General features: G+C 40.6%; 1 protein-coding gene across 2 annotated transcripts in view; it reads left to right on the plus strand.

The window, feature by feature from the left end:
* LCP1 (lymphocyte cytosolic protein 1) overlaps positions 1–26,330 on the plus strand; it is a 47,366-nt gene extending 21,036 nt beyond the window's left edge. For both annotated transcript variants that reach the window (XM_062607373.1, XM_062607372.1), the window contains exons 2-16: positions 6,036–6,126; positions 7,884–8,035; positions 9,332–9,461; positions 10,344–10,476; positions 11,056–11,137; positions 13,021–13,186; positions 16,279–16,421; positions 17,983–18,078; positions 18,593–18,788; positions 19,476–19,554; positions 19,790–19,904; positions 20,722–20,855; positions 21,857–21,980; positions 23,326–23,450; positions 24,832–26,330. In XM_062607373.1, coding sequence (XP_062463357.1) covers positions 6,060–6,126; positions 7,884–8,035; positions 9,332–9,461; positions 10,344–10,476; positions 11,056–11,137; positions 13,021–13,186; positions 16,279–16,421; positions 17,983–18,078; positions 18,593–18,788; positions 19,476–19,554; positions 19,790–19,904; positions 20,722–20,855; positions 21,857–21,980; positions 23,326–23,450; positions 24,832–24,964 — 1,875 coding nt within the window. In that variant the 5' untranslated portion in view covers positions 6,036–6,059 and the 3' untranslated portion in view covers positions 24,965–26,330. The remainder of the gene's footprint in view (positions 1–6,035; positions 6,127–7,883; positions 8,036–9,331; positions 9,462–10,343; positions 10,477–11,055; positions 11,138–13,020; positions 13,187–16,278; positions 16,422–17,982; positions 18,079–18,592; positions 18,789–19,475; positions 19,555–19,789; positions 19,905–20,721; positions 20,856–21,856; positions 21,981–23,325; positions 23,451–24,831) is intronic.

The raw sequence follows: 26,330 nt of genomic DNA on the forward strand, positions 1-26,330 counted from the left end.
AAAGTTTTCCTTTCTCCATGGAAAAATGTTTTCACTTTAAATCTGGGTTGTGTTCGTAAAGGAATAGAAAATATAAGTGACCCAACAAAAAATGTAGTGTACTGGATCAATTTGTTCTTTTTAAAGAAAAATTCTACAGACTCTGATTGAAAAATAATATGCATATATGTAGACTCTCCCTGGTAAGAAAGACACATAAGGAGAGTATTTATGGGTTCACTGCTCTGCTTCTTCAATATCTTCATTTCCTTGAAGGATTAGCACTCCTTGCCACTGAGTGGTATATTGGAAAGAGATCTCCACTTCACTACAAATCCTGTGGCTTTTCCCTTCCCAAGCCCTGTTGACTCATATTTAATTTAGGACTTGGGCATTGCATTGACATATAAGGTCCTTTATAAAATGGAACATTAAGAAAATAACTCATGGGCATCACCGTGTTGCTTTCTGAACAGTGATAAATGTCTTTTCTCTCTGTTTCTTCAAATTGTATAGGAAATATGTGAAGTACAACAGCTTAATAATTCCAGTGCCTGCATACCCAGGGAGATTTTGCTGTTGTAGCATTTTAAAATGCCTATGAGATGAAGATTGTATTTTATTGTGAATCTTTATCATGTACCAGAGAGGAACTATTTGCCATAATCTCAGAAAGACTCCGGTCTGTGTTTTGTATGCTGATTTAAACAGCAAGATCCCACCCAGACCGAAGGTACTGTAATCAAGGTTACACGTTGCAAAGAGACAAGTGCGTTTCTGTCTACTTTAGGATTTAAAATTCAGCTCATCATCTTTGAGGAAGTTAGAAAAAACTTATCCATGCGTATATCTATAGCTATTTAAATACAGAAATAATTGTACCACTAAGTGCACAACTTGAAAAAGGAACTTTTTATTATGAAACACCTCATGTGGTCAAAGATACTGCCATTTGTGCTTCTTAAATTATTTTCAAAGTTGTTGTGTACCAAAAGCATCTAATTGATACATGGTTCAAAACCTGATGGTATTTGCTGATGCCGTCAGTCATGGTGAGTAGCTGCCTAGCTGAATAACTCATCAGCAAAGAAGTTTCTAGTTTTTCTCTTACTCCATTAGGAGAAAAATACCTGTCACAAGAAAATGTCCACACAATCTGCCTGGAAGCTATAACACCAAACAAGAGTAAAGGATATGGATGGTATTGTTTGTCTAAGATGGCTGGATACCCTAGAGCCATCAGTGCAAATTATCACTGCTCTGAACTGGCAGTAAGGCTGGGGAAATTTAGTGTTAATGATACTGTCCTACTTCGCTGTGGGTGCTAGTACAGGGGTACAAGCATGTTATTTTGATCAGAATGGTAAAAATAACAACAGATAATAATAAATATATGAAAAAGAAGCATGATAATAATAGCATGTTGAGATTGTAAAATTTAATTAGGAGAAAAACTATTCTGGATTATGCAAAAGCGTATATTCAGGTGACTGCCAATAAGATGGCTTTGCCTCTTGCATTTTAGTAGAATTTTTTTTCTGATGTGCACAGGATGAAACTTTAAAATTCAGGAACTTCTAGGCCACACGGTTGCAGTTACAGTGTTGATTCTTCTTTCAACATGAGACCACTGAATAATTTCTCTTTTTCTCATCCCTTAGTGAGAACAAAAATGACAAAATGTGTCTGCAGAAGGAAAATACCTATCAGAGCCTAACTCATAAATCTTCTCTTTTCTTGTCTCCTCCTCAGCCCTTCCATACTCTAGAAAACTAGCTGGCTGAGACACATCATTTGAACAGAAATTCATATAGATGTATGGTCTTACGTGTGGGACGTTTTGAGAGAAAGGTAGAGGGAAATATTTCTGTGGAGGAATATGTTATCAGGGATATTCTAATGAGTGACCAGGAATGAGGACAGCCCCAAAGGTGAAAGAAGTATGGGACAAACATTGAATATACTCAAGGTACTCCATTTTTTTCTGTCCTGCAAGATGCTTTGGATGTATCACAAGAGTTTCTGCACAATTCTGAGGTCACTTCTCTTATTCCTGCCTGCTGGTAGCATTGTCCAGGGCAAGCTGTGTGTTGGGGGAGAATTACTGGGGGTATCTCTTTAATACCAGTGAGGAAGGAAAGGCTAATGCAGAAAAGAGCTGGGGAAATGTTCCCCAGCCGTTACAGGAAGCTGAACATTTGGAAATTGAATTCACGAATGAGATAAGAAAGAGAAAAGGAACTAGAGCTGAAAGCTGTTGTAAAAGGCAGAGGTTTCTGTGCGGAGGGGTCCTGTGCTGCCCCATGCAACTCTAACAGCTACATTTTGCAGCAGTGAGTGTCTCTTGTTGCAGAAAAAAGTAAACTAGTTTGAAGAGAAGATAGCAGAAGAGAAGGGAAATTTCTATATGACAGGGCCACACTTGCAGTCCTTTATCTGATCGCTCTCCAACGGCTAGGGAACCTCTGGAATTATTAACAAAGTACTAGTGTGGTAAAATAAAGCTCTGATGGTAGCAATTGAGTAAATATTAGTAATTCATTCAAACTCTCAGTTAAGTTATCTTGATGATTTAAATATGTGTTTGTGAAATGTAATGTTGCCCCATGAAATTTGCTTTTTTGCTTTGGGGAAAGATACAACTTTATGTCTAGCTGTTAAGTGTGGTTTCACATCTTCAAGGTTTTCACTGCCTTGCTTGCAGTAAAGCTTAAACACCAGAGAAATGGAGGAAAACATGAAACAAGGTAACTACTTAATGAGAGTCTTGGAAACCTTGAGGTATTAATGGCTTTGCCATTTATTATTTATATTGCATGGTGGGTGCACGCTTTGCCAAGTAATGTATAACCAGGCAGCTTCTCAGATTATGGCTTCAAAATTGAAAGAGATAAAAGGACATCAATATTGCTGTGTTTCAATTTAGAAATAACATTCAGGTTTGAGATTATTATAGTTCTTCCTTTATATTTCAGACTGAAAATAGTTTGTTATTAGATCTCTTAAAACATCAGTGCGGTAGTAGGTTCTTCTTAGGATAAGGTCAAATAAAAGGATGCTTAAATGCATGGCTGTAATGTATTGGTTTGAAAATGACAGCAGGAAAGGGAGTGCTTCGTAGAGGCTCTTTTGCTATCAGTTTGGTATGGTTGTCAGCAGCTTAGGTGAGACCGTTTTATATATTCCTTATGAGTTTTTATTACCTTCCATTTCTTTCTGGTTTGCAGTTCCACTGTTGTTCTTGCTCTGACCCATGGAGCTGTCTTCCCCTCCTCAGCATCCTGCCTCCGCATCTGAGCATGTGCTGACTTTCATCTTGTTCTCTCTAAGGAACTTGAATTCTTTCACTGATCTCTGATAACACCAAGTTCAAGATCCTTCCTCCCAGCTGCTGCTGACCTTCAAAATCTCATCTGTGCTGAGAGCTAAGCTGTTTGTATTTCTTCCTTTCCAAACTCCCCTCCCTCCTGCCCAGTTTTTCCCATTGCTTTTTGCTGTGCATGTCTGAGATCAAAACCATTGCCTGGTTCTCATTGACTGATTTTCTCTTGGCTCCTTTCTCAGCTACTCAACAGCTATTCCCTTCAAAGAAGCTATATTTCAGCTCATTCATATTGTCTGTCATCTCCACATGTTCTCCTTTGCCATCCTCTGCATTTTTTTCTCTGTATCTGCCTTGTCATACTGATTTTGAAAATGATTTGGAGCAGGACAGCACAATTTATGCTTACAGTGCCTTGTGGATTATCTGTAATTAAACTATTCATCCAGGGCTATTGGATGCCCTCTTGATAGGATGCCCTCTTGATAGGATGCCCTCTTGATAGGATGCTCAAGGTATTTTCAGTTTGCATTGAGGTCAGTGAAGTGCTTAAAGTGTTTGGCCCCTGGAAGCAAATGGATCTGCTCTTGGCTGATAAAATCAGAAGGAAAATATTGAACACGACCTCCTCCATCATAGTCCAGAAGCATTTTACATTTCTGTGTGCCTAAAGATCATCATTTACTTTTAATGATCTAAGCAAAATAAGCAGTTTATATGCTGAAAAGTAGCTTTTTGAAAATGGATTTGTTACTTTTTGGTGTGTGTTGCTAAAGCTTTGGGCTTTAACTCTTTTGATTTGTGTATGGTTTGTTTTTAGTACCTGAACAATTAAAAAATAAAGCATTTTTAAATTGTGAATAGCGCTAAAACCTTTAATCAGAAAATTCTGATTTTGATTAATTGAGTGGAATATGGATTTTCTTGATGATGGTGTGAGATTTTCATGTGTCCAGGTGCATTTTAGGGAATCCACATGTTCCAAAAACATGGAGCATGCAATGTTAAGAGATTGGTAGTGAGGAATCAGAGGCAGGAAGGATACCAGGATGAAGATGGAAGACTATGGATCTAATTTTACCCTAGTATACGTTACCCACATTGCTAGTGGATCACAGGGATTTTTACAGGTAATCCTTGGAAATATGGTCGTTAGAACCACTTGTAGTATTATATTAGTATTTCAGTAGCAATCACCAGCTTGATTGTGCTGAAAACTGTACATGGGTTCTCTTACCCCAAGAGCAACTGCATTATGGATTATACTGCATTTCTGTACTTATGAAGGTTCAAGTGAATTAACCAGTTTTTCTCTGGAAGGTGTCCTCACCCTAAAACCACAGTGATCAGGCAGAAAAAGGGTACTGCAGGGAGGCAGTAGACAAAAAAACTAAACACATGAGATTGTCTTTGGACTGTTTCAAAGCTGTATCTGTAGTGGTTCTCACAGATACAAGGAATCAATGCCTGAGTTCAAGAGAGCATTAAATCTGAAGCCCAGATAGGCTGTACACAGCTCTGTGTCTCTGTAGAGAGCTAGAGCCCATCTGTAATTTTTTACATTACCTATGTATAGTATATCTTTCTATAAAGTTTGGAATCCAAGCCTCCAGGATGCAATGCTTGTTTTAGTCTAGGAATGAGGTATTTCAGGTATTTGCTTTTCCTCATTTGAACACTGTAGCTACAGCAACAACTTTCCAGGACCAACTCAGGTTTCCATTCTATTCTATTTAAATAGTTGCTTGTTTAATTAATTCTTAAAGAGACATAGGACACTAGAGTCATTCTCACAAATATAGAATAATAGATAGTTCATCTCATTAACAGTTTCCTCAGGAATAAATGCAAGGGAGAGTAGGTGCATGAAAAAGCGGAGGGGTATAATGTGTATTTTCTGGCAGTGTATTAAATGATGTGATGAATGGATGTAAACTTTCCCTTTCTGTTTATTAAGAAAGGTGTGTAGAAAGGGAAAGTCTAATCCTTCCTCCTGCTTTATATCTTTGATGAGAGGAAAGGCAGGAAAACTTCCAGCCACCTATTCCTAAAGTGCCATCCAGCCTCAGGCACTTGGATACCTTGAAGGGCGAGTCCCTAAATGCTCCCCATAACCAGGAAGAGAAGTAGCCCTCAAGGAAGCCTGACCTGGTTGCTCTGAACACCCTGTGAAGGAGCTTCTCTCCATCCATCCCTCCATCCCTCCCTCCCTCCCTCCCTCCCTGCATCTATTCATCTCATAAAGGTAGCCAGCTTCTCATTAGGTATCCAAGGGTAGGCAGTGGAAATATCCCAGTGCAAATAATGGAGGGCTCCAGCCCAGAGGCCTGGGGGCAGACAGGGCCGCTGCTTCTTCGCCAGCACTGATGACGAAGCACAAGGTGAACTGTTCTTTCAAAAGGGGAATAACAAGAATGAGCATGGTTTTATCTGCTTTCCCCATGAGAAACAAAAGGGAGGAGATACAGGATTTAATTCCAATTAAATTAGCATTTAAACAAAAAATGTTGGGATTTGAGCAGGGCCTGGCAAAACAACAGCAGGGACATGGATTTGTATCACATGTATGAAGATTTAACCCCTTCACTTGATTTTAGGATGCAGAGAAGAGCTGGGCTTTCAGCTATGGGGAGCTGCTCCGAGACATTGAAAATCCAATTGAAACCCTCTCTTTTTCATCACAACTATAAACCCCAAAAGGTACCAAATAAAACCAAGTGCTTTCTTTTTGCAGACCTGCCACTCAGAGAAGTAAGAAATGGCATCAACAGCACACTTCTCAGAGGAGGAGATGGCAGAGCTACAAGAGGCTTTCAGCAAAGTTGGTGGGTACAGCAAACAGGAAACGCTGCAGAAGTGTGAAGCCATGGCAAGCTCTTTTCTCATGTACTGATTTTTCATAAGGAAATGGTCCTTCACTACAGTGCTGATCTGCTATATCACAGAGACCACAGAAAGTCCTTTTCCTGCCACTACAGGCCTCCTAGATGAAACCACATCAGCACACTGCAGAGCAATGGCTTCTGACCAGAGACAGATGGCGTGGCAATGAGTGGCTTATGAAATAACCTCCAAAGCTGTACAGAAAACCACGTTGGAAATACTCTCATGTCTTTTACTAAGAATATTGTTTATTCCTGACAAAGTATTTGGAAAGCAAAAAGTTTTTATTTTAGTGGAAATTGCTTACTTTGGGGAGGGAAAGTCTGGGGAGGACAAATGTGCAAATGGCCACAAAATTTGTAATCCCTTTACTATGACCTTTCAAGACACATAAATTTTTAAAGTATGCTTTTCCTTTCCAAGACTTTAAAGGTCTCGTCTGATTTGTCTCCTTTAAAGTCATGCAGACCATCCCTGTCTACCCAGATTCTAAGAAAAGGTCCTTGTACCTCTCAGAGCTCACTTAACTTTTATTAGCAGATCTGTCAGCCTCACTGGATTATGTGTTAATCAGTTGTCCTTGCTGTTTCAGGCGATGGTTGTTTCATTTCTGAGCACACAGTAGTCCAGGCTGGCAATCTTAAACATGTGGTCACTGTGTGCCGCATACACCCAAGGCACTGACAAGGCAAACACTGGAAGGAAACTCTCGTTCCTCTCCCAGACATTTCCTTCTCCAAGTCCAGACCCTTTTGTTGTATGACTTCAGAAATAGATAGGATGCCTTTTGCAATCTACATTGATCCATGCTACTGATGCTGAAAGACAAGTGCCTTTTTGCCACATGCAATGAGCAGCTCATGTTGCAATTTACCACGCAGGAAATTAACACATGCCTCTTTGAGATCACCTCAGCCTTTGGGCTGGGGGAAAAGAATCTGCAGAACAGGAAACACACAGATACATAAAACACAAACACAAATATGTAAGCATAAAAACATATATGTAAATGACCATGTACATAAGCATGGCTTTTCAACAAAACCTCTCCCTGCGATAGATTTAGTTTTCTTTTTTGTCTGTGGAGATTTACACAAACTGGCAAAGAAAGAACTATTTAAACTGTATTGGTGATCTCATAAAATCCTACCCCAGATCTTGCAGCTGGCTCAGCAGGATTATCTGTTCAGCACCATCTCAGAGAAATGCCCAAGTTTTTATTTTAAGGATGACCATATGCAGTTCCAAACCTCTAAACTCATGGCTTCTGATGATATTGGAAATAGGCCAAAATCACGTTATACCTGTGAATATATGCATGCGTAAAGTGGAACTTTGTACAGCATGAATTCCATTCTCTTTAGCTGTTCTGTAGACAGGATACTCCCTCTTTAAATTATGTTTGTCTATATATAACATCAGAAAGTAATTACATGCATCTAAACCTAGCTTTGTTAAGGTACTGCTGTATGTCTAAAGCATATAAATTCATCACTGTCGGGTTTTGTTTGTTAAATGGTGATAGTAATTATTTTTTGGGTGTGAATGACAGAACAGTGGTTGAAAATACTGGGTTTCAGGATGACAATTTTTTATATATAACATACCCTTCCCCAGGTAAAATAAATGCAACAGCCTTTTTGTTTGTACATTTCATTGGGCTGATGTAGAATATAAATGTTTCCTTGAATCGTTGCAGATGTCAGTGGGAATGGCTTCATCCATACCAACGATTTAACAGATGTGTTGAAAGCAGCCAATCTCCCTCTCCCAGGATATAAAGCCAGAGAACTCATTCAAAATTTGACAACCACGGGGGATGGCAGGATCAGTTTTGATGAGTTTATTTCAGTAAGTAAGATGCCATGCAGAATACTCAAGATGCTCCCTAGGGCACATGAGAGGCACAAGCACAGGGCACAGGGCCCCATGGGTATCCATGGGGGTACCCACAGGGGTATCCAAGGAGTCCCCTCACTGGAAAAGATGAAAGAAAGAAGTAACCCAACTAGAAATCCTTCAATTAACTGGGACAAGTTACATGAACGCTGCTGCATATTGAATACACTTCATATCTTTCAGTTTGGTTGATTTAGCTGGATACAGTTTTACAGTTATGAGTTGAAAAAGGTTTATGTTCTGGCTAGATGGTTGTCATGGTTTAAGCCCAGCCAGTAACCCAGGACCACGCAGCCGCTCGCTCACTCTCCCCCTTCATCCCCTCACCTGCTCCTGGAGGTATGAGGGGGGAGAATCAAAAGAATGTAACTCACACGGGTTGAGATAAAAACAGTCCAGTAACTAAGGTATAACACAGATCACTGCTGCTGCCACCAGTAATAACAATGATAAGGGAAATAACAACAGAAGAGAATACAACCGCTCACCACCTACCGACCGATACCCAGCCCAACCTGAGCAGTGATCTGGGCCTTCCGGGTAAATCCGCCCAGTTTATATAGTGGGCATGACGTGCTGTGGTATGGAATACCTCTTTGGCTAGTTTGGGTTAGGAGTCCTGTCTCTGCTTATTCCCAGCTTCCCCTCCTCCCTGGCAGAGCATGGGACTCAGAAAGTCCTTGGTCAGGGTAAACATTACTGAGCAGCAACTAAAAACATTGCTGTTATCAGCACTGTTCCCAGGCTGAAAGTTAAAAACACAGCACTGCACCAGCTACTAAGAAGGAGAAAAATGACTGCTACTGCTGAACCCAGGACAATGGTTACAAAAACTTTCATCAGATTGAAACTGAAAACTTTATGGAGCATTTTCTTCTTCTTTTTCTGGCCTGAAGTGGGGTAAAACCAAATGCTAAAGCAGAATTTCCCTCTGGGTGGAGAAGTAGATTTTTGCTTGTCCTTTCTTCAAACCAAAATTGTTAAAGGCCCTCCTCCTGTACATTTTAGCTCCATGGTTTCATACCATATACATTTCTGTTACTTAGCTGATCTTTGTTCACATAGAACATAGAAGTTTTGTATGATCCTTTTCTGCTACGGCAGATACACAGATTTTACACAGAAACCCACTGAATAATACACAAGCTGTGCTTCCCTCTGCATGAAGCAGAGAGGACGTGTCTCATGGCCCAAGAGCAAACTGGTTTAATTCTCTGAAATTTTATAACTGTCTCTCGTGTTTGAAAGATTTTCCAAAACTTGAAGAGTGATGATGTTGCTAAGTCGTTCCGAAAGCAAATCAACAAAAAGGAGGGGATCTGTGCCATCGGTGGGACATCTGAGCAGTCCAGTGCCGGCACACAACACTCTTACTCAGGTAGGTACAGCTGACCTACACTGACAGCAACTAGGAACAAGTATGTTGCGGCAGTGATTCACATTATTCAGATTACCCTTGGCTATTGTGTTGTTACTTGTCTCCCCTGTATACACTTCTGATATGATTCTGATATAGCTATCACGACCCACTACCACTGTCTCTGACGGTTGTCACTTGAGCAGAGTTATAGAGAGGAAATAAAGGTCAGGTTGGGGGTGAGGGGAGCACACCATCACAAATGCTTCCAAGGTCTCCACCCATCTGAGCACAGAGGACACCTCTGAGTTACTGGAGCCCCTGCAAATGCTGCTGGTACAGGGTAGCCCTGTTGGACTATAGGGAATATTTGCCCACTACCCTCTGAATACTCTTTGGGAGACTCCAATCCTGGCCAGGCTCTTCTAGATATTTAACATGTGAAGGGTGTAATATACAATACAGAATTCACTATTTAAACTTACTTGAAGTTACATGGGATTTTAATTTAGCAAAATGATACAACAATGCATTAAAATTATGGTGCAACTACATATTACACTTAGCAGAGCATAGCAGCTGCAACGTATAGTTGAATCACATGAACTTCATTACCAGTCTCTATAATACACCTGTTCTCATGGCACTAAGCAACCCCAGTCAGTGAGAGGGAGTATGGAAGGAGTATTAACCAGCCCAAGCTCATTGCTGCCTTCAGCTCATTTGCCTGTCTCCTCAGCATTCTTCCCTTGTGGGAGTTTGTTGATTGGTCAGACGGATCAACAAACTCCTCCAATCATACTGGTGGGTGAGTCTTCTCCCCCAGAAGTTCTGCTTTTGTAAATGAAATGATGGTAAAAGTATTGCAACAGCAAACTGATTGATTTGATGTTGTGTTCACAGAGGAAGAAAAGTATGCCTTTGTCAACTGGATTAATAAAGCCCTTGAGAAAGACCCTGACTGTAAGCATGTGGTCCCGATGAATCCAGAAACAGATGACCTCTTCCAGGCAGTTGGTGATGGCATAGTGCTTTGGTAAATAATACCTTTCTCACAACTGGGAACCATGAGTCTGCAGAAACTCACATCTCTGCTTAATGGGAAGCTACTGACCTTACATTAAGATCATGAATCTTTGCAGATTCAGGGCCTTAATAATGCTAGGGGATTTTCCTTCTTTTATCTTCACAAATGTAAAGCTTCTTTTGTGTTAAATGAGAGTTTCTCCTTTCCTATGGGCCCTTGCAATAAGATGAGTTCAGTGAAATTTGAGGAGTCACTTGGGTTTATTTTTGTGCAAGGCTTTTTTGGGGTTCACACAAAGCAGCAAAAGATAGTGAGTGCTTTCACAGAAATTTTCTGCACAATAAACTTCTCACACAACTTCACCTTGTGGCATTCTTTGCCTCACACCTATAGTACAATCTGCATGACCCAGAAGAATTTCTTGCATGCATGCCTGTGTGTACCTGGGAAAACAGAGGCTATCTATATTTTTTCAGTAACACTCCAACTCTTTGACTTGTCCTACAGTATAGTGATAAAAACTGTATCTGTATTTTGTGTTCACATATCTAGTAATGTATTTCTTGTTGTTTCTTCTTTTATTTCCAGTAAGATGATCAATTTCTCAGTGCCAGATACCATTGATGAGAGAACAATCAACAAAAAGAAACTCACACCCTTCACAATACAGGTACTAAAACGCAAGATTCTTTGCTTTTCCCCTTTGTATGCTTTGATATAATCACTTAGCACAAAGGCTGGAGATACCGCGGTCCTGCCTAACACAATCAAAGTTTTTTATGGCAAAGGGAGATGTTCAGGTCCACATCCTAAAACCATGAAGATTTATATTTGTTTCTTTCCAAACATATGAGCAATCTGACTGAACAAACTGTGTTTGTGTTTGCCCAATATATTATGTTTACCAGTTCACACAACAATACGTAGAGATATATTTTTATAGGAACAGCACCTACATATCTGGATACAGAATATAAATAGATATATGGAAGAGATACAAACCTAACCCAGTTTAGCCCTCAGCTACTCTGATTTGATGGAACATTAGCCAGGCTCAAATAAGCTCAGAAGCCATTAAATTGGATTTTTATGCTGTATACCACATTTTTCAGTTGTAATCGTTTTGGTCAGCAGCATAGCTTAGTAATGCAGCTCAGATCGATCCCTGTCACACATAGACATGATTTGATCAATAAAGCTTCTACTTTAACTTAACCCTTTTAAAGCTCTCTGGTGGAGAAAAGGTAATTAATTGGAAATGCTCCAATATTTCTACCTTATGAGAATTTGTACTATGTCTCTCTCTGCATTTTGTATCTAATCAAATCTCTGTCATGCCAGTGGTGATGAAATTCATGTGAAAAATTGCAGAGCTATGTGATAAATTATATTTTCCAGGCTTCTTTGCCCTCTCTACTTGCCCTGTGTTTACCAAGTCACCTTTCTGAATAGTGCAGACCAGATATTCTTATACCCTTTTTTATAAATGGGAAGGAAATGGCAAAGGAACATAATATTCCTGAAACATCAGTTTCTTTCTGCCCCTCACTGTGAATGACAGAATCCCTCCACTTCCATTGGACGTTCCCAAGCCAGGACTCCATGCTCCAGATTATGGATTTTGGAGCATGGAGAAGATATCCAGACTTGATCAGTTCTGACCTTGGCTGAATGTCAAGGTTGAAAACCCAGCAGGTTCAACCATACTGACTCCTATGACATACGCTGGTTATATACATTGCTAGCTAGCAACTTATTTCTATCTCAGGTATTAGGTCTTTTGCATACTGCTTAAAGAGAGATGAGCCTGGAATATCTGATAGCTGATTGGGTTGTAGCTCCCGTATTTCTCCATGTGTGCAAGACACAGGTGGATAGCTTGCCCCATGCTAAAGCTAAGGCTGCGCTTGAGCATCTGCCTATGCATTAGCTGTAAGGAGAGCCTGGGTTTGATAACCAGGACTGAGCCCAGACATCTCTGAATACAGCTGTATGGTCTGAGCCCCAATGCCTTGTGACATGGTGTCTTTCACCTTTGCCAAAGAGCTCCTTTCCATCTTCACATTGGAACCCAGAACTTTCAATACTTAAAGGGGGCTTATAAGAAAGATGGGGACAAACTTTTTAGCAGGGCCTGTTGTGATAGGACAAGGGTAATGGTTTTGAACTAAAAGAGGATAGATTAGGACTAGATAGAAGGAAGAAACTTTTTACAATGAGGGTGGTGAAAAACTGGCACAGGTTGCCCAGAGAGGTGATGGCTGCACCGTCCCTGGAGACATCCAAGGCCAGGTTTGACAGGGCTTTGAACAACCTGATCTAGCTGAATATGTCCCTGTTTATTGCAGGAGGGTTGGACTAGGTGACCTTTGAAAGTTCTTTCCAACCCAAACTGTTCTATGATTCTATGTTTCTATGATTCTGTGATTCTATGTACATAAATGCCTTCACAGTGAAACTACTTGTTTATCTCACTGGTTTTGTCTGTCCTCCCTTCCTGTATCCTCAGTTCTCCAGTTGCTGCATCATTCAGAAGTTCTCTTTTTTCCCTAGGAAAATCTGAACCTCGCCCTGAACTCTGCTTCAGCCATTGGGTGCCATGTTGTTAACATTGGAGCTGAAGACTTAAAAGAAGGGAAACCTTACCTCGTGTTGGGTCTTTTATGGCAAGTCATTAAAATTGGACTCTTTGCTGACATAGAGATCAGCAGGAATGAAGGTATGTATGGCTCTTCATTTCAGTGCTCTACTATTATCACTGAACAGCCTTTAGGATAAAGTTCTTTTTAAAAAAATCTTGATTTAATTTTTTTCTTCAAGTATTTTTTGCCTGTCTTCTTGCCTGTGCTGATTTCCCTTGCTCTTCACAAGTTCCAGCACTCCAAAGTCCAAGGCTACGTGTAGGCTTGTATGTGCAGAGCGAGTTTCATGCTCATTGGGTCAGGAATGATGGTCTACACCCAGGTATATTGGTGTTTTGGTATTAAATCTGGGATAAGGAAATGCTGCACTGCATTTAGAAAGCTTTGCTCTTTTCTTGCTCTTGATTGTCAAACATCTCCTCTTTCTTTATGAAATCAGAATTATAGGATCAGAGACTAATTTAGGCTAGAAGGAACCTTGAGAGGTCCACCCTGAATGTCTTCTGGTTCAGCCACCCAGCCACCCACTTCAAGCTATACCATCTCAAGGTTAGGTGAGGTTGTTCAGGGCCTTTTCCAGTGCTCTCTGGGAGCTTATTCCAGAGCCCAACCACTCTTGTGATTTTTTTTTTTTCCCCTTACATCTAGCTGGAATTTCCTTTCCTGCACCTTGTGACTGCAACTTCTCATTCTTTTGCTGTGCATACTGGGAAAATGCAATTGTGGCCCCTCTGTTGTTGGAGTTAATACCTATTCCTTTCTCAGACCTCTTTTCAGGCTAAGCAATCTTAGTTTTCTCATCCTCTTCTCATATATCATGTACTGCAGCTGAATCTTCTTGGCTTCTCTCCACTAAACTTCCTGCAGTTTGCCAATGCCTCTCCTGTACTAGGAAGCCCTAGGCTGGACACAGCACTCCAGTTGTGTCTTACCAATGCCAGATTTCTCTGTGAAGTATTTTCAGTGTGAGGCTGTGATTATGTACATGCGATCCACATGGCACCTTGCCTTGCTGCTTGCTTTCCTCCACCTCTGGATAGTCTGCTCAGCCAACAGTGACACTGCTTTCCTCCAGTTCCTGTGCAGGTGTTACCTTCATTGCTTCACCCCTTGCAGATTTCTATCCCTTCCATAGCCAGAGCCATCACTTCCCATCCTTTATAGGTAGCCATACCCTGCTTAAAAGCTATTTTTCCATTTATGGTATTTTCTCCTTCACTTCTCATCTCAGATTTAAATTTGTCAGGATAGACAAGCCAAGATAATTTTGATTTCTTTTCAGGTTCTGTCTTGTCCTGATAACCCTTGACTATGGGACACTGTATTTCCAATGAGCTCTCATAAGCACATGGTATCAAGGCAGTAATACATCCCAACCTCTATGGGAAATACGTGGCATGCACTAATACCATGTTTGGGTTTCCCCTGGCCATATAACATGCTGGCTCAGAGTAGCTCAGAAGACATTTAATACACTCAAGTTGCTCTCATCCTCTGTTCATATAAGCTTTTAGCTCATAGCAGTTATTTATATTAATTCCCTAGTGAATGTCTTTGAACACGGCACTATTAAACTACATTCCATTTTTTATTACTGTCATCTAGTTCTTTCTGTCTGATTTCCTGATCATCCTCTGTATTGACTATGCCACCTAGTGAAAATCATCATCAAATTTTTAGCACGTTGCTAGTATATGTGCCAAGGTAATTGATGTAAAAGAGATGAAAACATTAATCCAAATATCAACCTATGATCCACCTCCACAAGAATCCTTCTTCACCCTACTTCAGTGTTGATGTTTCTCTCTTCATAAAATACACCGTCCACTTCCAAATCCTTTTGTTATCCCCTTCTGGTTCAGTTTAACCCCATAGTACCCTATATCAAATTATCTGTGGAACTCTAGATATAATTTCCTTTCTGTAGCAAGTCCATATTTCTTTCAAGGAATCCTGCATTTACGAGGGTTGATCCTTCCCTCCTGCCTCTTTCTCCTATATGCTAGTATTTTATATAAACAAGATATCTTCTCCAATTGACAGATGAGTTAACCCTACTGGCCCATGAGCTCATGAAGTTATGTGCGACTTCTTCAGAATACCTGTGTGAATCCAGTTTCAGCATAAATGCTACTGAGATTTTATCTAAGCTGCAAAAGCTCTGTTCATTTTTTCATTCCTATCTTGCCCCTATGCTCAATATTACTGCATCCAGCTCTGGAACCCTCAGCACAGAAAATATATGGAACTGTTGCAGTGGGTCCAGAAGAGGGCAACAGAAATGTTCATAAGGCTGAAGCATCTCTCGATGAGAAAAGGCTGGGAGTTGGGGTTCTTCAGTCAGTAGAAGAGAAGGCTTCAGGGAGACTTCAGCAGCCTGAAGTACTTAAAGGGGGCTTATGAGAAAGATGGGGATAAACACTGTAGCACAGCCTGTTGTGATAGGACAAGGGCAATGCTTTTAAAATAAAAGATGGTAGATTTAGACTAGATATAAGGAAGAAATTTTTTACAGTGAGGGTGCTGAAATACTGGAACAGGTTTCAAAGAGAGGTGGTGGATGTGCCATCCCTGGAAGTGTTCAAGGTCAGGTTGGACAGGGCTCTGAGCAACCTGATCTAGCTGAAGATGTCCCTGTTCATTACAGGGGGGTTGGACTAGATGGTGGTAGCAGCAGTGATCTGTGTTATACCTTAGTTACTAAACTGTTCTTATCTCAACCCGTGGGAGTTGCATTCTTTTCGATTCTCCTCTCTGTCCCTCCAGGAGTAGGGGGAGGGCAAGAAGGGGGGAGTGAGTGAACGAATTGCCTGACTGGGTTTAAACCACAACACCTTTAAAGGTCCTTTCCAACCTAAACTATTCTACAATTCTATGATTGTATTTTAATTAATATCTGAGGAAAGGAAATAGGGTAGTTCTTAGAGCACACTGAATTTGGTTTGTGCCTCTATTTCATCCACTACTAGATCCACAACTAACAGCCTTGTCCCCATTTTATTGATGAAACCCTTTTCCTCTTTATGTCTTCTGTCATGCTAACTTATCTTGAATTTTGGCAACACTTTGGTCCCTTTCTTTTAGAAACTAGGATTTCAAAATTTGAGAGAAAATAGTTATACATTCTCCTCTATAAGTATTCACATCACTATTTTTCTTTCCTGCTTAGCCTTGATTGCTCTTCTGAGAGAAGGAGAGAGCCTGGAGGATCTGATGAAGTTGTCTCCAGAGGAACTGCTGCTGAGATGGGCAAACTATCACCTGGAGAATGCAGGATGCAACAAAGTCAGCAACTTCAGCTCAGACATCAAGGTATGAGAAACATTGGCCAACAATATCAAACCAGCAGCTCCACATCCAAATCCCTCTTCTCCAAAAGGGGATTGTTCACTGAACCAATCCAAGCAGCTGAGACTGCTCTGCCAAATATATGGGGCCAGGCAAATAAAATCATTTTAGTGTGGTTTACCTTTCTTCTTAGTAGTAGTCCTCCTCCTCCTGACCTCAAAGCCCCAGCACACCACATGCCTAGGAAAAAAATGGCTGCTGGTTCTGAACACAGTGTATGGACTCTACCACTGTAATTTCAGCTCCCTGTCTCTATTGCTTTCCTTCCCCAAAGTCCTTAAATGCCTCTTGACCTGGCTTTAGTTTGTAAAAGTTAGACCTTACCCAGACATGTAACTAGGTGTAGAAGAGGATGGGGATCTTCCAATTCCTTCACTTGATCTTTCCTTCAGTACAGCACCTGGGTTACGTGCTCCTGCGTCCCAGCCTTTGCTATATCCCTGCACGCACTCACCTCCACATTTTAGTTCAGTGGGACTATTCAAAATAATATAGCTAGATAGGAAGGCACTTGCAAGGATGGGTCTCTAGTTCATGCGGCATATGTCATGTACTTGGGACTTCATGGGATCATGAGTGCAAATTTCAGCAGAGCTTTTTCTGTAGGATATTTATTCTTCCTATGCAAATATATCTGAACCTCAGTGGTGCATTCTGGTGAGTTTCAGATGCTAAAGCTACAGTGTGAGGCACGGCCAGCATCCTAGGGCTGTAGTGAAGGGTGTCTGAGCTTCCAGGAAAGCCAGGGGATGGCCAGCACACCAGCCTCACCAGTCGTGACCTGACCTGCCTGCTCCCACCATAGCATGGCAAAAGCTATATTTTGAAAAGTATTAGTTGAGTTAGTTAGTCAAGTCCCTACATACTAACATGTAGCTTTGTTTTCACTTGTTTGAGTTATTACTGAAGTGAGATTAATATTTTCCATATGTGGAAGTAACATTACATTTCACAAAAGATTAGATACAACATGTTAAATCCTTGTCTTTTTCCTGCCCTCTTGCCTGAAAAATGCTGATACTGTTGTTGGGTTTAACTTTTGTCCTTGAAAACTATGCTTTCTCTTCCATAACTGTTCCAGCGTTGCTTTGAAATCCGCTTTAAACATCTGCTTTCTCCTTCTGCATTTTCTTTTATTAAATGCTCAGCAGCCTGACTTCTACAGCATTATAAAGGTATGCATTTTCTTATCTCTAATTTAATGTTCAGATTAAGCCAATTCTAATACCTTTTTGTTGTTGCCGTCCTTTTTGTAAGTAAGTGCAACGCACAGTATTTTGTCTCAGGCGCTGAGCGTTCTGCAGCATATATATATATATTGGCTTGGGGAAGAAATAGATCTGGCAAATACAGCATAAAGTAGGAACTGCTAAATGCTTCCAGCTTAATTAATTTAATTATGTAGCCCAAAAATTGATGCAATAAAAATGAAGCATGCAGGCACATTGTTCAGAGGAGCATTGGCATGCAGTACCTGAGCCTTAGATGTAATTTTTCCTCTCTTTAATTTCTTTGTCTGTCACAGGACTCAAGAGCTTATTACCATCTGCTGAACCAGGTTGCCCCCAAGGGAGATGAAGAAGGCATTCCGGCTATTACTATTGACATGTCAGGATTAAGGGTAAAATGAGATAAGTTTAGAGTAAATGCCGATATTTTCTTTCACTTGCATTGCTGGCCAACACAGAGTTGCGCTGGGATGCCAGAACAAGGAAACTCTTTTGAGCATTGCAACCTGATCTTGTATTTCAGAAATCAAAGCTTTCAATGAATTAAATGGTGTGTTTTCATTAGATATTATTGCTGAAACTGAAACAACCATTGAATGACACCGATAAACTGCTAACATGTAACAAGTATATTTAAATCTATTTCTTTGTGAATTTCATCAAACCATCTGCCTTTACATGGAATATAACTGTAAAAGCATTAGGGTGAAATGGCTGGATTGTAGGTAAAGCCCATTTGAAAACACAGACCTGATGTTTTTAAAAGTGGGAAAGGAAATAGTTATAAATCCAACAAGGACCTGCTTTAACATCCTCACGTGTAGCTCCATTTGAGCTCCGGGTAGTTCTTGCGTGCAGTGCAAGGTGATGGGGTGAGGCTGATGATCCCTTTTTCTCTGGGAGCAGGAGAAGGATGATGTCCAGCGAGCAGAGTGCATGCTGCAGCAGGCAGAGCGGCTGGGCTGCCGGCAGTTCGTCACCGCCACCGACGTTGTGCGGGGGAACCCAAAGCTAAACTTGGCCTTCATCGCCAACTTGTTTAACAAATACCCTGCCCTGCATAAGCCAGAGAACCAGGACATCAACTGGAGCTCTATTGAAGGTGAGGGGAATGCAAATAAAGGACGTTTCTGGACACCAGTGCCACAGTATTCCCATCTCTGAGTTGATGATATGTTAACCTAACCTCCTGTCCTTCAAATATAGTCACTGCACTATTAGCACAGGCAGCCTGGAGAAAGGGAGGCTGCTCTTCTCCTTCATATGGCTTCTTGTATTTTGGAGGTCTGTTCTGTGGATAGTGCATGTTAAAAGACAAAAATATCTGAGCAATATCTGAACCATGCAGACTATTGAGTGTGCTGGTTAGTTGAAATTAGGGTTGATTTGGCATTCCCTTAATTGAGAGTATAATTTAAAACTCCGATCTTGCATAAACCTGCTGCCTGCTTGCTCTGGGTTGGGGTAAGGGCCACTGCTGTATGGATCATTTGCTGAGCTTCAGGTCCTTCTTTTTCAGCCTTATAGTGAAGCTGTTCATGCTAGGGCACAGGCTGTTCTTGATTTCTTGAAGGCATTTCAAGGCCAATCTGCCTAAATGCCATAATATATAGGGCATGAAGAAATATTACGCGCTGCACCATGCTCTCTTATTTCACATGTCAACCAGTGTCTCCTGTTTATGGTTCAGTGCACTGTAAATTCTGAGTTATGGTTTCATCACAGGACACTTGTTTTACTGGAGCGTTGTGTTTTGCAGGACTGTTGATTGATGTATCTGTTGTTTTAGGTGAGACAAGGGAAGAGAGGACGTTCAGGAACTGGATGAACTCTCTGGGTGTTAATCCACATGTAAATCATTTATATAGGTAAGAAGAGGTATTACACTTTCTTCAGATAATAAATTTGGCCATCAAATTGCTTAAAAACCAAAAAATTTTTGGACCCTATCAGAATATTAAGAATATATGCTTTTTTTTTTATTTGTTTTGCTGCTTTTTTTTTTTTTTTTAATAGAAAACTATCTTTACCTCCACTAATAATTTTGTTGGGTTCCTTTCCTCTGATCTTTGGACAACGACACATCTTTTCTATTGTTTTCAGTGACCTGTCAGATGCCTTGGTCATCTTCCAGCTCTATGAAAAGATCAAAGTGCCAGTAGACTGGAACAGAGTGAACAAACCACCATATCCTAAACTGGGTGGCAACATGAAGAAGGTAAAAAAAGTTGGAATAGCTCCAGTAGCGCTGCTCTATCCTCAAAGGATGTCTATATCATTTCAAACAGCAATATGGGCACTTGCATTGCTCTCAAGTCCCAAGTACAGCACATTAAATGATTTTTTTTGTCTAGTCAGTGAATAATTATTCATCCTGAAAAAGAAGCGTACCTTTGACTCATGGGCTCTTTTGACAGGTGAATAATATTTGTAAAGAAAAAAGACTCAGAACCTTTGGTGTCAATATTTAAGAACTGTATTTGCAGGCCGCTTTTCCTACTGTCTTAGTCACCAATTATAATGCATCTTCACTGTAAGTCATATGGCACCAGCTTAATCGCAGCTGTCTGGATCACTGCCCTCCACATCAAATGAAGACAGTGATGATAAGCATTCTTGACCAGATGCCTCAAGAACTGATCACAGAGTTGATGCTAAATTCCCAGTTATCCGGATGAGTAATTCCATCCAGTTAAGCCAGAGTGATTAACTGACCACAGTATTGACTGGGACACTAATCCTTTATCTCAGTGCAATGCTGTGATGTTGGATGTACCCATGAGCCATAGATTTGTATTATCCAGGGAAATCAGTTTTTCAGGTCCTGATGGTGAAGTATAACATTTCCTTCTATGTTAACTGTTTACCATGGTGTTTTGGAATCAGCTACCGATAGCCAAACAGCTGTATTGTCACAGAGCCTCAAACCTTTTTGCCCAGGAGGATCAGGACTAAGCAACCAAAAGAATTTAAAGTAACAGTGCCTTGTCTTCTTTTTTTTTTTGAGCTGCACTAATTGACCCTGTCATTTACAGCTTGAAAATTGCAACTATGCAGTGGAACTGGGAAAGAATCAAGCCAAATTTTCCCTTGTTGGCATCGCTGGGCAAGATCTGAATGAAGGAAACCGTACGCTCACACTGGCCTTAATCTGGCAGTTGATGAGAAGGTATGGCAGCCAGACACAAACTGCAAACTGTATACTCAGTTTGCATTGTGACAGTCTCATGCTGCTATCACTGAGAAGGCTTGACATGCTTTCTAACTACTCTGTTTGCACTTATATGCAAAGACAGAGTAACCTTTTGCTCGCTCCTAGTTAGGGATGCAATCAGGAAGCACATCATCTTGTGGGCAAGGCCTTTGCAGGCAACTCACGTAGAATATTGTTATTGTCACTGTCTGTATAGCACGAAAAAATGTTCATTGCATGAAAGAGAAAAAAATAAGTTGATGGTCTCTGTATCAGAGAATGGGAAGAATGTACTGGAAACAAGGGGTTGATGAAGAAGGTTTGTAATCTGCTACCTGAAGCGGATGCAATGAAGTAGCTCTCCCCATTTTAATGTAATTCTCTGTGTATGTGTGTGTTTGTGTGCATGTTTAAGAGCTCCATAACTTTGTGTAAAGACACCCAGTGTTTAGGAACTGAACGCAGACTAAATTCTGTCTATAAAGCAAGGTACAGGTTTATCAGGCAGTTAATTAACCTAGGGATGCGATTACTTGCCATCAATTTTGGATGTCTTTCCAAGGTGTATGCTGACATATAAGCAAAATATTCCAGGCTTGTGTTTATGCAGAAGGTCAGTCTTAGATGAGCATAACGATTCCCTTCTGGCCTTAAAGCCAGTGATCATTTTTTTAAGCGCTATGAGAATGAGTTACGTACACCAAGATCCACTAAAAGGGACATTTTACAGTTCTGAAAATCAAAACACTTTTGACATGCGCAACACAGTGATAAGGGAACCGGGGATGAATTAGACCCATTAGATCAGTTATCATGTTACAGTGTAATTCATATATGCTCTGAAGGGTGGGAAGCAGGGCAATATCAGTTCTAAGAGGACTGTTGGGGTGATGTCTGTCAAGCTGCACACATACAGGATGGTTCTGAGGTTACGGTAGACTTTGAGCAAAGGAAGATATCTTTGCTTCCCTCTTAAGGTACACCCTGAACATCCTTGAAGACATTGGTGGTGGAGAGAAGGTCAATGATGAAATCATTGTCAGCTGGGTCAATGAAACACTGACTGCAGCCAGGAAGAATTCAACCATCTCCAGTTTCAAGGTATATTTTTTTGTTAGGAATCTCTTAACCAGTGTGTCTGTTATGTTACATATGTTGCCTGTATATAGATGTATATATGCATATACATGCACATACTACATTTTTTTGTATAGTTAACTACATAGTTTGGTCATTTTTTATTCCCTTTTAAAAGCATGTTCAGATATACAGATTTTATACAAGGGGCTTTATGATGAAAAGTTAACAGAAACATGATATGAACATGACAGGAAACTCCTTGAATGCCAGTTTGACATTGGAAATCAAAGTACAGGGCCAGGAATGACACCTGGAACTAAGCAAGAATTGCTGTGGTGTCAATTATTATTAAACAACAGCAATTACAAATGACAGTATTACAAAGAACAATAACAATACATTTTTAATCCAGTAGACCATTCGGGGGTACCTCACCCTATTTTGCAAGGTACCATGTAAACGAAGGGCCAGACAAATTCCAGAGAGCTTTTAGTTTTTCTAACACATCTGCAACACTTTTGAAGTTGGGGAACACTCAGTGGATGTAAATCAGCAGCTTGCATGAGGCAAGGACAGATCCATTAGACTTCACATAATGAGCTCAGGAGACACACAGCCGGTCCCCTTCCACCTCCCATCAGTAGATGTGTGTCAGCATCATCTCCCCACAGAAAACAAGTTCATTGGCCCAGCACTCCATCTTTTTCTTTAATGACATTGCATTCTATGACAAGGTGACCTGCCTGATTGAAGAGGGAAAGGCTGTGGATGTTGTCTACCTAGATGTTAGTAAAGTCTTTGACACCATTTCCCACAGCATTTACCTGGAGAAATAGGCAGGAAGATTGGTGTTGATCTCTCTTGTCCCAGGTAACAAGTGATAGGACAAGAGGAAATGGCCTCAAGTTGCACCAGGGGAGGTGTAGATTAGATGTTAGGAAAAATATCTTCACTGAAAGGATTGTCAAGCATTGGAACAGGCTGCCCAGGGAAGTGGCGTAGTCACCATCCCTGGAGGTACTGAAAAGATGTGTAGATGTAGCACTTAGTGATGTGGTTTAGTGGTGGACTTGGCCACGTTAGGTTAACAGTTAGACTCGGTCTTAAAGGTCTTTTCCAACCTAAATGATTCTGTGAAATCTTATCCATTGGAAAAAAAAAAAACAACAAACAAAAAACAAAACAAAACATCAATCTTTTAAATGGTTCTTAGTCTGGCTTAGATGAAAAATGATGCTAAGCAGCCCTTTGTGAAGATCTAAATGGTATTTGACTGAGCTGTCCATTGTTCTTGGTCCTAGACTCAGGCTTTATGGGAGATCTGTCATTCTGTTGTTGCATCTAATTGTATTTTTCATCTATGCAGGATAGCAAAATCAGCACCAGCATGCCAGTCCTGGATCTCATTGATGCCATTCAACCAGGATCAATCAAATATGACCTCTTGAAAACAGAGGACCTGAATGATGAGGAGAAACTGAATAATGCTAAGTATGTTTCTGCCAAGTGACACTTACATGAGTTACCTGCTCTGTCTTTGAAAACTGCTCTGCTATCATTCTCATCTGGCACAACCTCAGCTAATACCTCCAGAGTTACAAGCATGAAGGCTAGGAGTTAGGCAATAAAAAAGACTATCAATGGAAATGAAGTGTGTGATGTTATATATAATTCCTGCTTTATAATTCCCTTGAAGGGATCAAAATCACTTGGCTTTACAAGCCCCTATTTTCTCTTATTAAATTTAAAACTCTTTCAGAGATCAGGGAACAATGCCAACAATAGTGATCCATGGAAACCAGTGATTAGAGGTCAGGATACCTCTTTAGTCACATACAAGTGGAACAAGGGCATATTTAAGAGAGAAGCGGGAGAACAGGAAGCATGCCTGAAAAACTGGGTTTATGAATGCGGATATTGATTTTTTTCTCCTGAGTGCAAATCCAGCAGAGAGCAAATGCTGGGGACTTTTCCCTTTCCTTTCAGAGTTACACAAATCACCTCCCAGCCATCATCAGTTTAGCTTCTGTTTTGCTATGTGGCAACTACAGTCAGAGCTGCCATCATTTTTATAAATACCACTGTTCTTTTTCCTTTCCATTTCCTACCATCTGTTCTCTTTCTTTCCTTGCAATCCCACATGTGCTTCTAACTATACTTATTTCTTCATCCCTCTGCTGATGTTTTCCTCTTCTCCCCTCCCCCCTGTTGTCCCAGCCCTCTTTCTCTGTATTTTTTTGCAAGAATTTCACAAATGTGTGCGCTCTGCAGTAGGAGGAACCTGGATTTTCTAGGTTTTTGTTTGTTAAAAAAATAGAACAGCCAGTAGCAGTGCAACAGTGCACTCTGAGCAGGGAGATGGGAAGCTCAGTTTACAAATTCTGGGTGAGACTCAGGCAGAAGAGAAGGTCCCTGGACGTTGATTTCCAACAGCACCAGCATCAGCTGTTGATTTCCAACAGCACCAACATTTCCAATCTCCACCAACATCAGTCTTCTGCTTTCCATCCTCGTAAATTTATATTTATGTGTAAAGACTGAGTCACAGAGATTGAGGGGGAGCAAGGCCAGAACGGCTGATTGTGAGGATAATCTTTCAGGGGATGGGAGACTAAATGTTTCATACAAAAATTCAACCTGCAGTCTCCCATGCTGCAGATAATCAGTGTTCTACCATCTGGGAATATGTTCTACCTTTTAGTAGAAATGTAGTCTTCTCTGAAGCTTATATGTTCCTATAGAAAAGTTTACTTTTGATGAGTCAATGAGTTCCCAACTCATTCTGGTTTTAATCGTGTAAAAAACTTCTTAACAGAGGGAAAATTAATACTACTGCGCTAATTTGCTTGCTTGTTTGACCTCTGCATTGCAGGTATGCTATCTCTATGGCGAGAAAAATTGGAGCAAGAGTCTATGCCCTTCCAGAAGACCTGGTTGAAGTAAAACCCAAAATGGTCATGACAGTGTTTGCTTGCCTTATGGGAAAAGGCATGAAGAAAGTTTAAAGCACAAAATACTTGTACTGATGCCTGGTGTTCACCCTTTTCATTCCCTCAAACTGCTGGATGCTCTTCTCCATATCAAGGAATATGCAGGGTGCTCATGCTTTAAAGGCATGAATGTTAACACGGTTCCAGATCATACTAAAGTTGTGTGTCCACATGTATCCAGAAAATGTTTTCTTTTGAACAGTAATATGTGCTTGACCTTTTTTTTTTTTTTTTTTTGCCTTATTTTCCATTTTCCACTTCGCTAGATATAGCTATTTTATATTCCTGAATAAGTTTTCATACTTTTATTAATGGATACCAGGGTATTCTGTCAGAGTTCACCTGGAGATCTTCATTTTGTGAGATAAAAACAGCTTTTAGGATTATGAAATGTTACATACAGCTTCCGTCTGAAAATGTCTTCATGCTTTTGGTAGCATTTCTGCCATACTTTCCTTCGGTTTGCACCTGGGATAACAAAAGGGTATCCCTAAGCCAATGCAAGTACTAGTGACTATTTTTTGAATGGTAGGATCCTCTTAGGAAATTTTTGTGGAAAGAGAGAAGTGTCTGGGGTCTGCAGTGGGTTGCTGGTATGTGAACAGAGCAGTACTTTTCCCTGCAAGTTACACCTCTGCTGTCAGAGGCATTACTCACAGAGTACATTACTATTCACTGAAAAAAACTTACCATAACCTGGTCCTCCAAGAACATCCAAACTTTGGAACCTTTGCAGGGAATACTCTCTAATGGATAATTCATTTTTATGTCATAATACACTTCAAATATAAGCAGATTGGGAAGCATCATGGAAATGAAAGCCATGTTAAAGAAACTAAGGGGAAACACTCAGTATCAATATGGTAAGAAGCGAACCAAAGGAACACAAAGTGACATACTTGTGTAGTAAATACAAATTAAACTCTGATAACTTCATGGACTTGCACTTCAAGGGCTGTGGCCTGGATTCAGGAGAGCCACTTAAAACTGTGCTTGCATATGAAACATATACTAAAATGGTTCCCTGAACCTAGGCTGGGATCCTCAACAGAGCTAAATCAGCATAGCTTTGAAGCTAACAAGGCGCTGTCAGTTTGCCTCATTTAAGGTCCTGGTCCCTATCTATGGGTAGTCAGTGGGATATATTTGCACTGAATCTCTTCTTGGGCATGATTAATTTACTGTTCTGGCCTTTATGTGGATTTTACTGTGGTGAAATGCAGAAGGAGGGAATTTGGCCTTAATGCAATCCCATTGATGCAGTCTCAGTTCCCTCCCTTTCTCCCTCCCTCCCCTTCAGCCCCTCCAGAATTGCCTTAATAAAGAATCAATATTCAATGACATGAGAAGTATCTCCAAATAAAATGTTCTGTAAAGCCAA

Source organism: Pezoporus occidentalis, unplaced genomic scaffold (genome assembly GCF_034315485.1).
Source record: "Pezoporus occidentalis ecotype Australia unplaced genomic scaffold, CSIRO_AGI_Poc_V1 ctg122, whole genome shotgun sequence".
Classification (NCBI taxonomy): domain Eukaryota; kingdom Metazoa; phylum Chordata; class Aves; order Psittaciformes; family Psittacidae; genus Pezoporus; species Pezoporus occidentalis.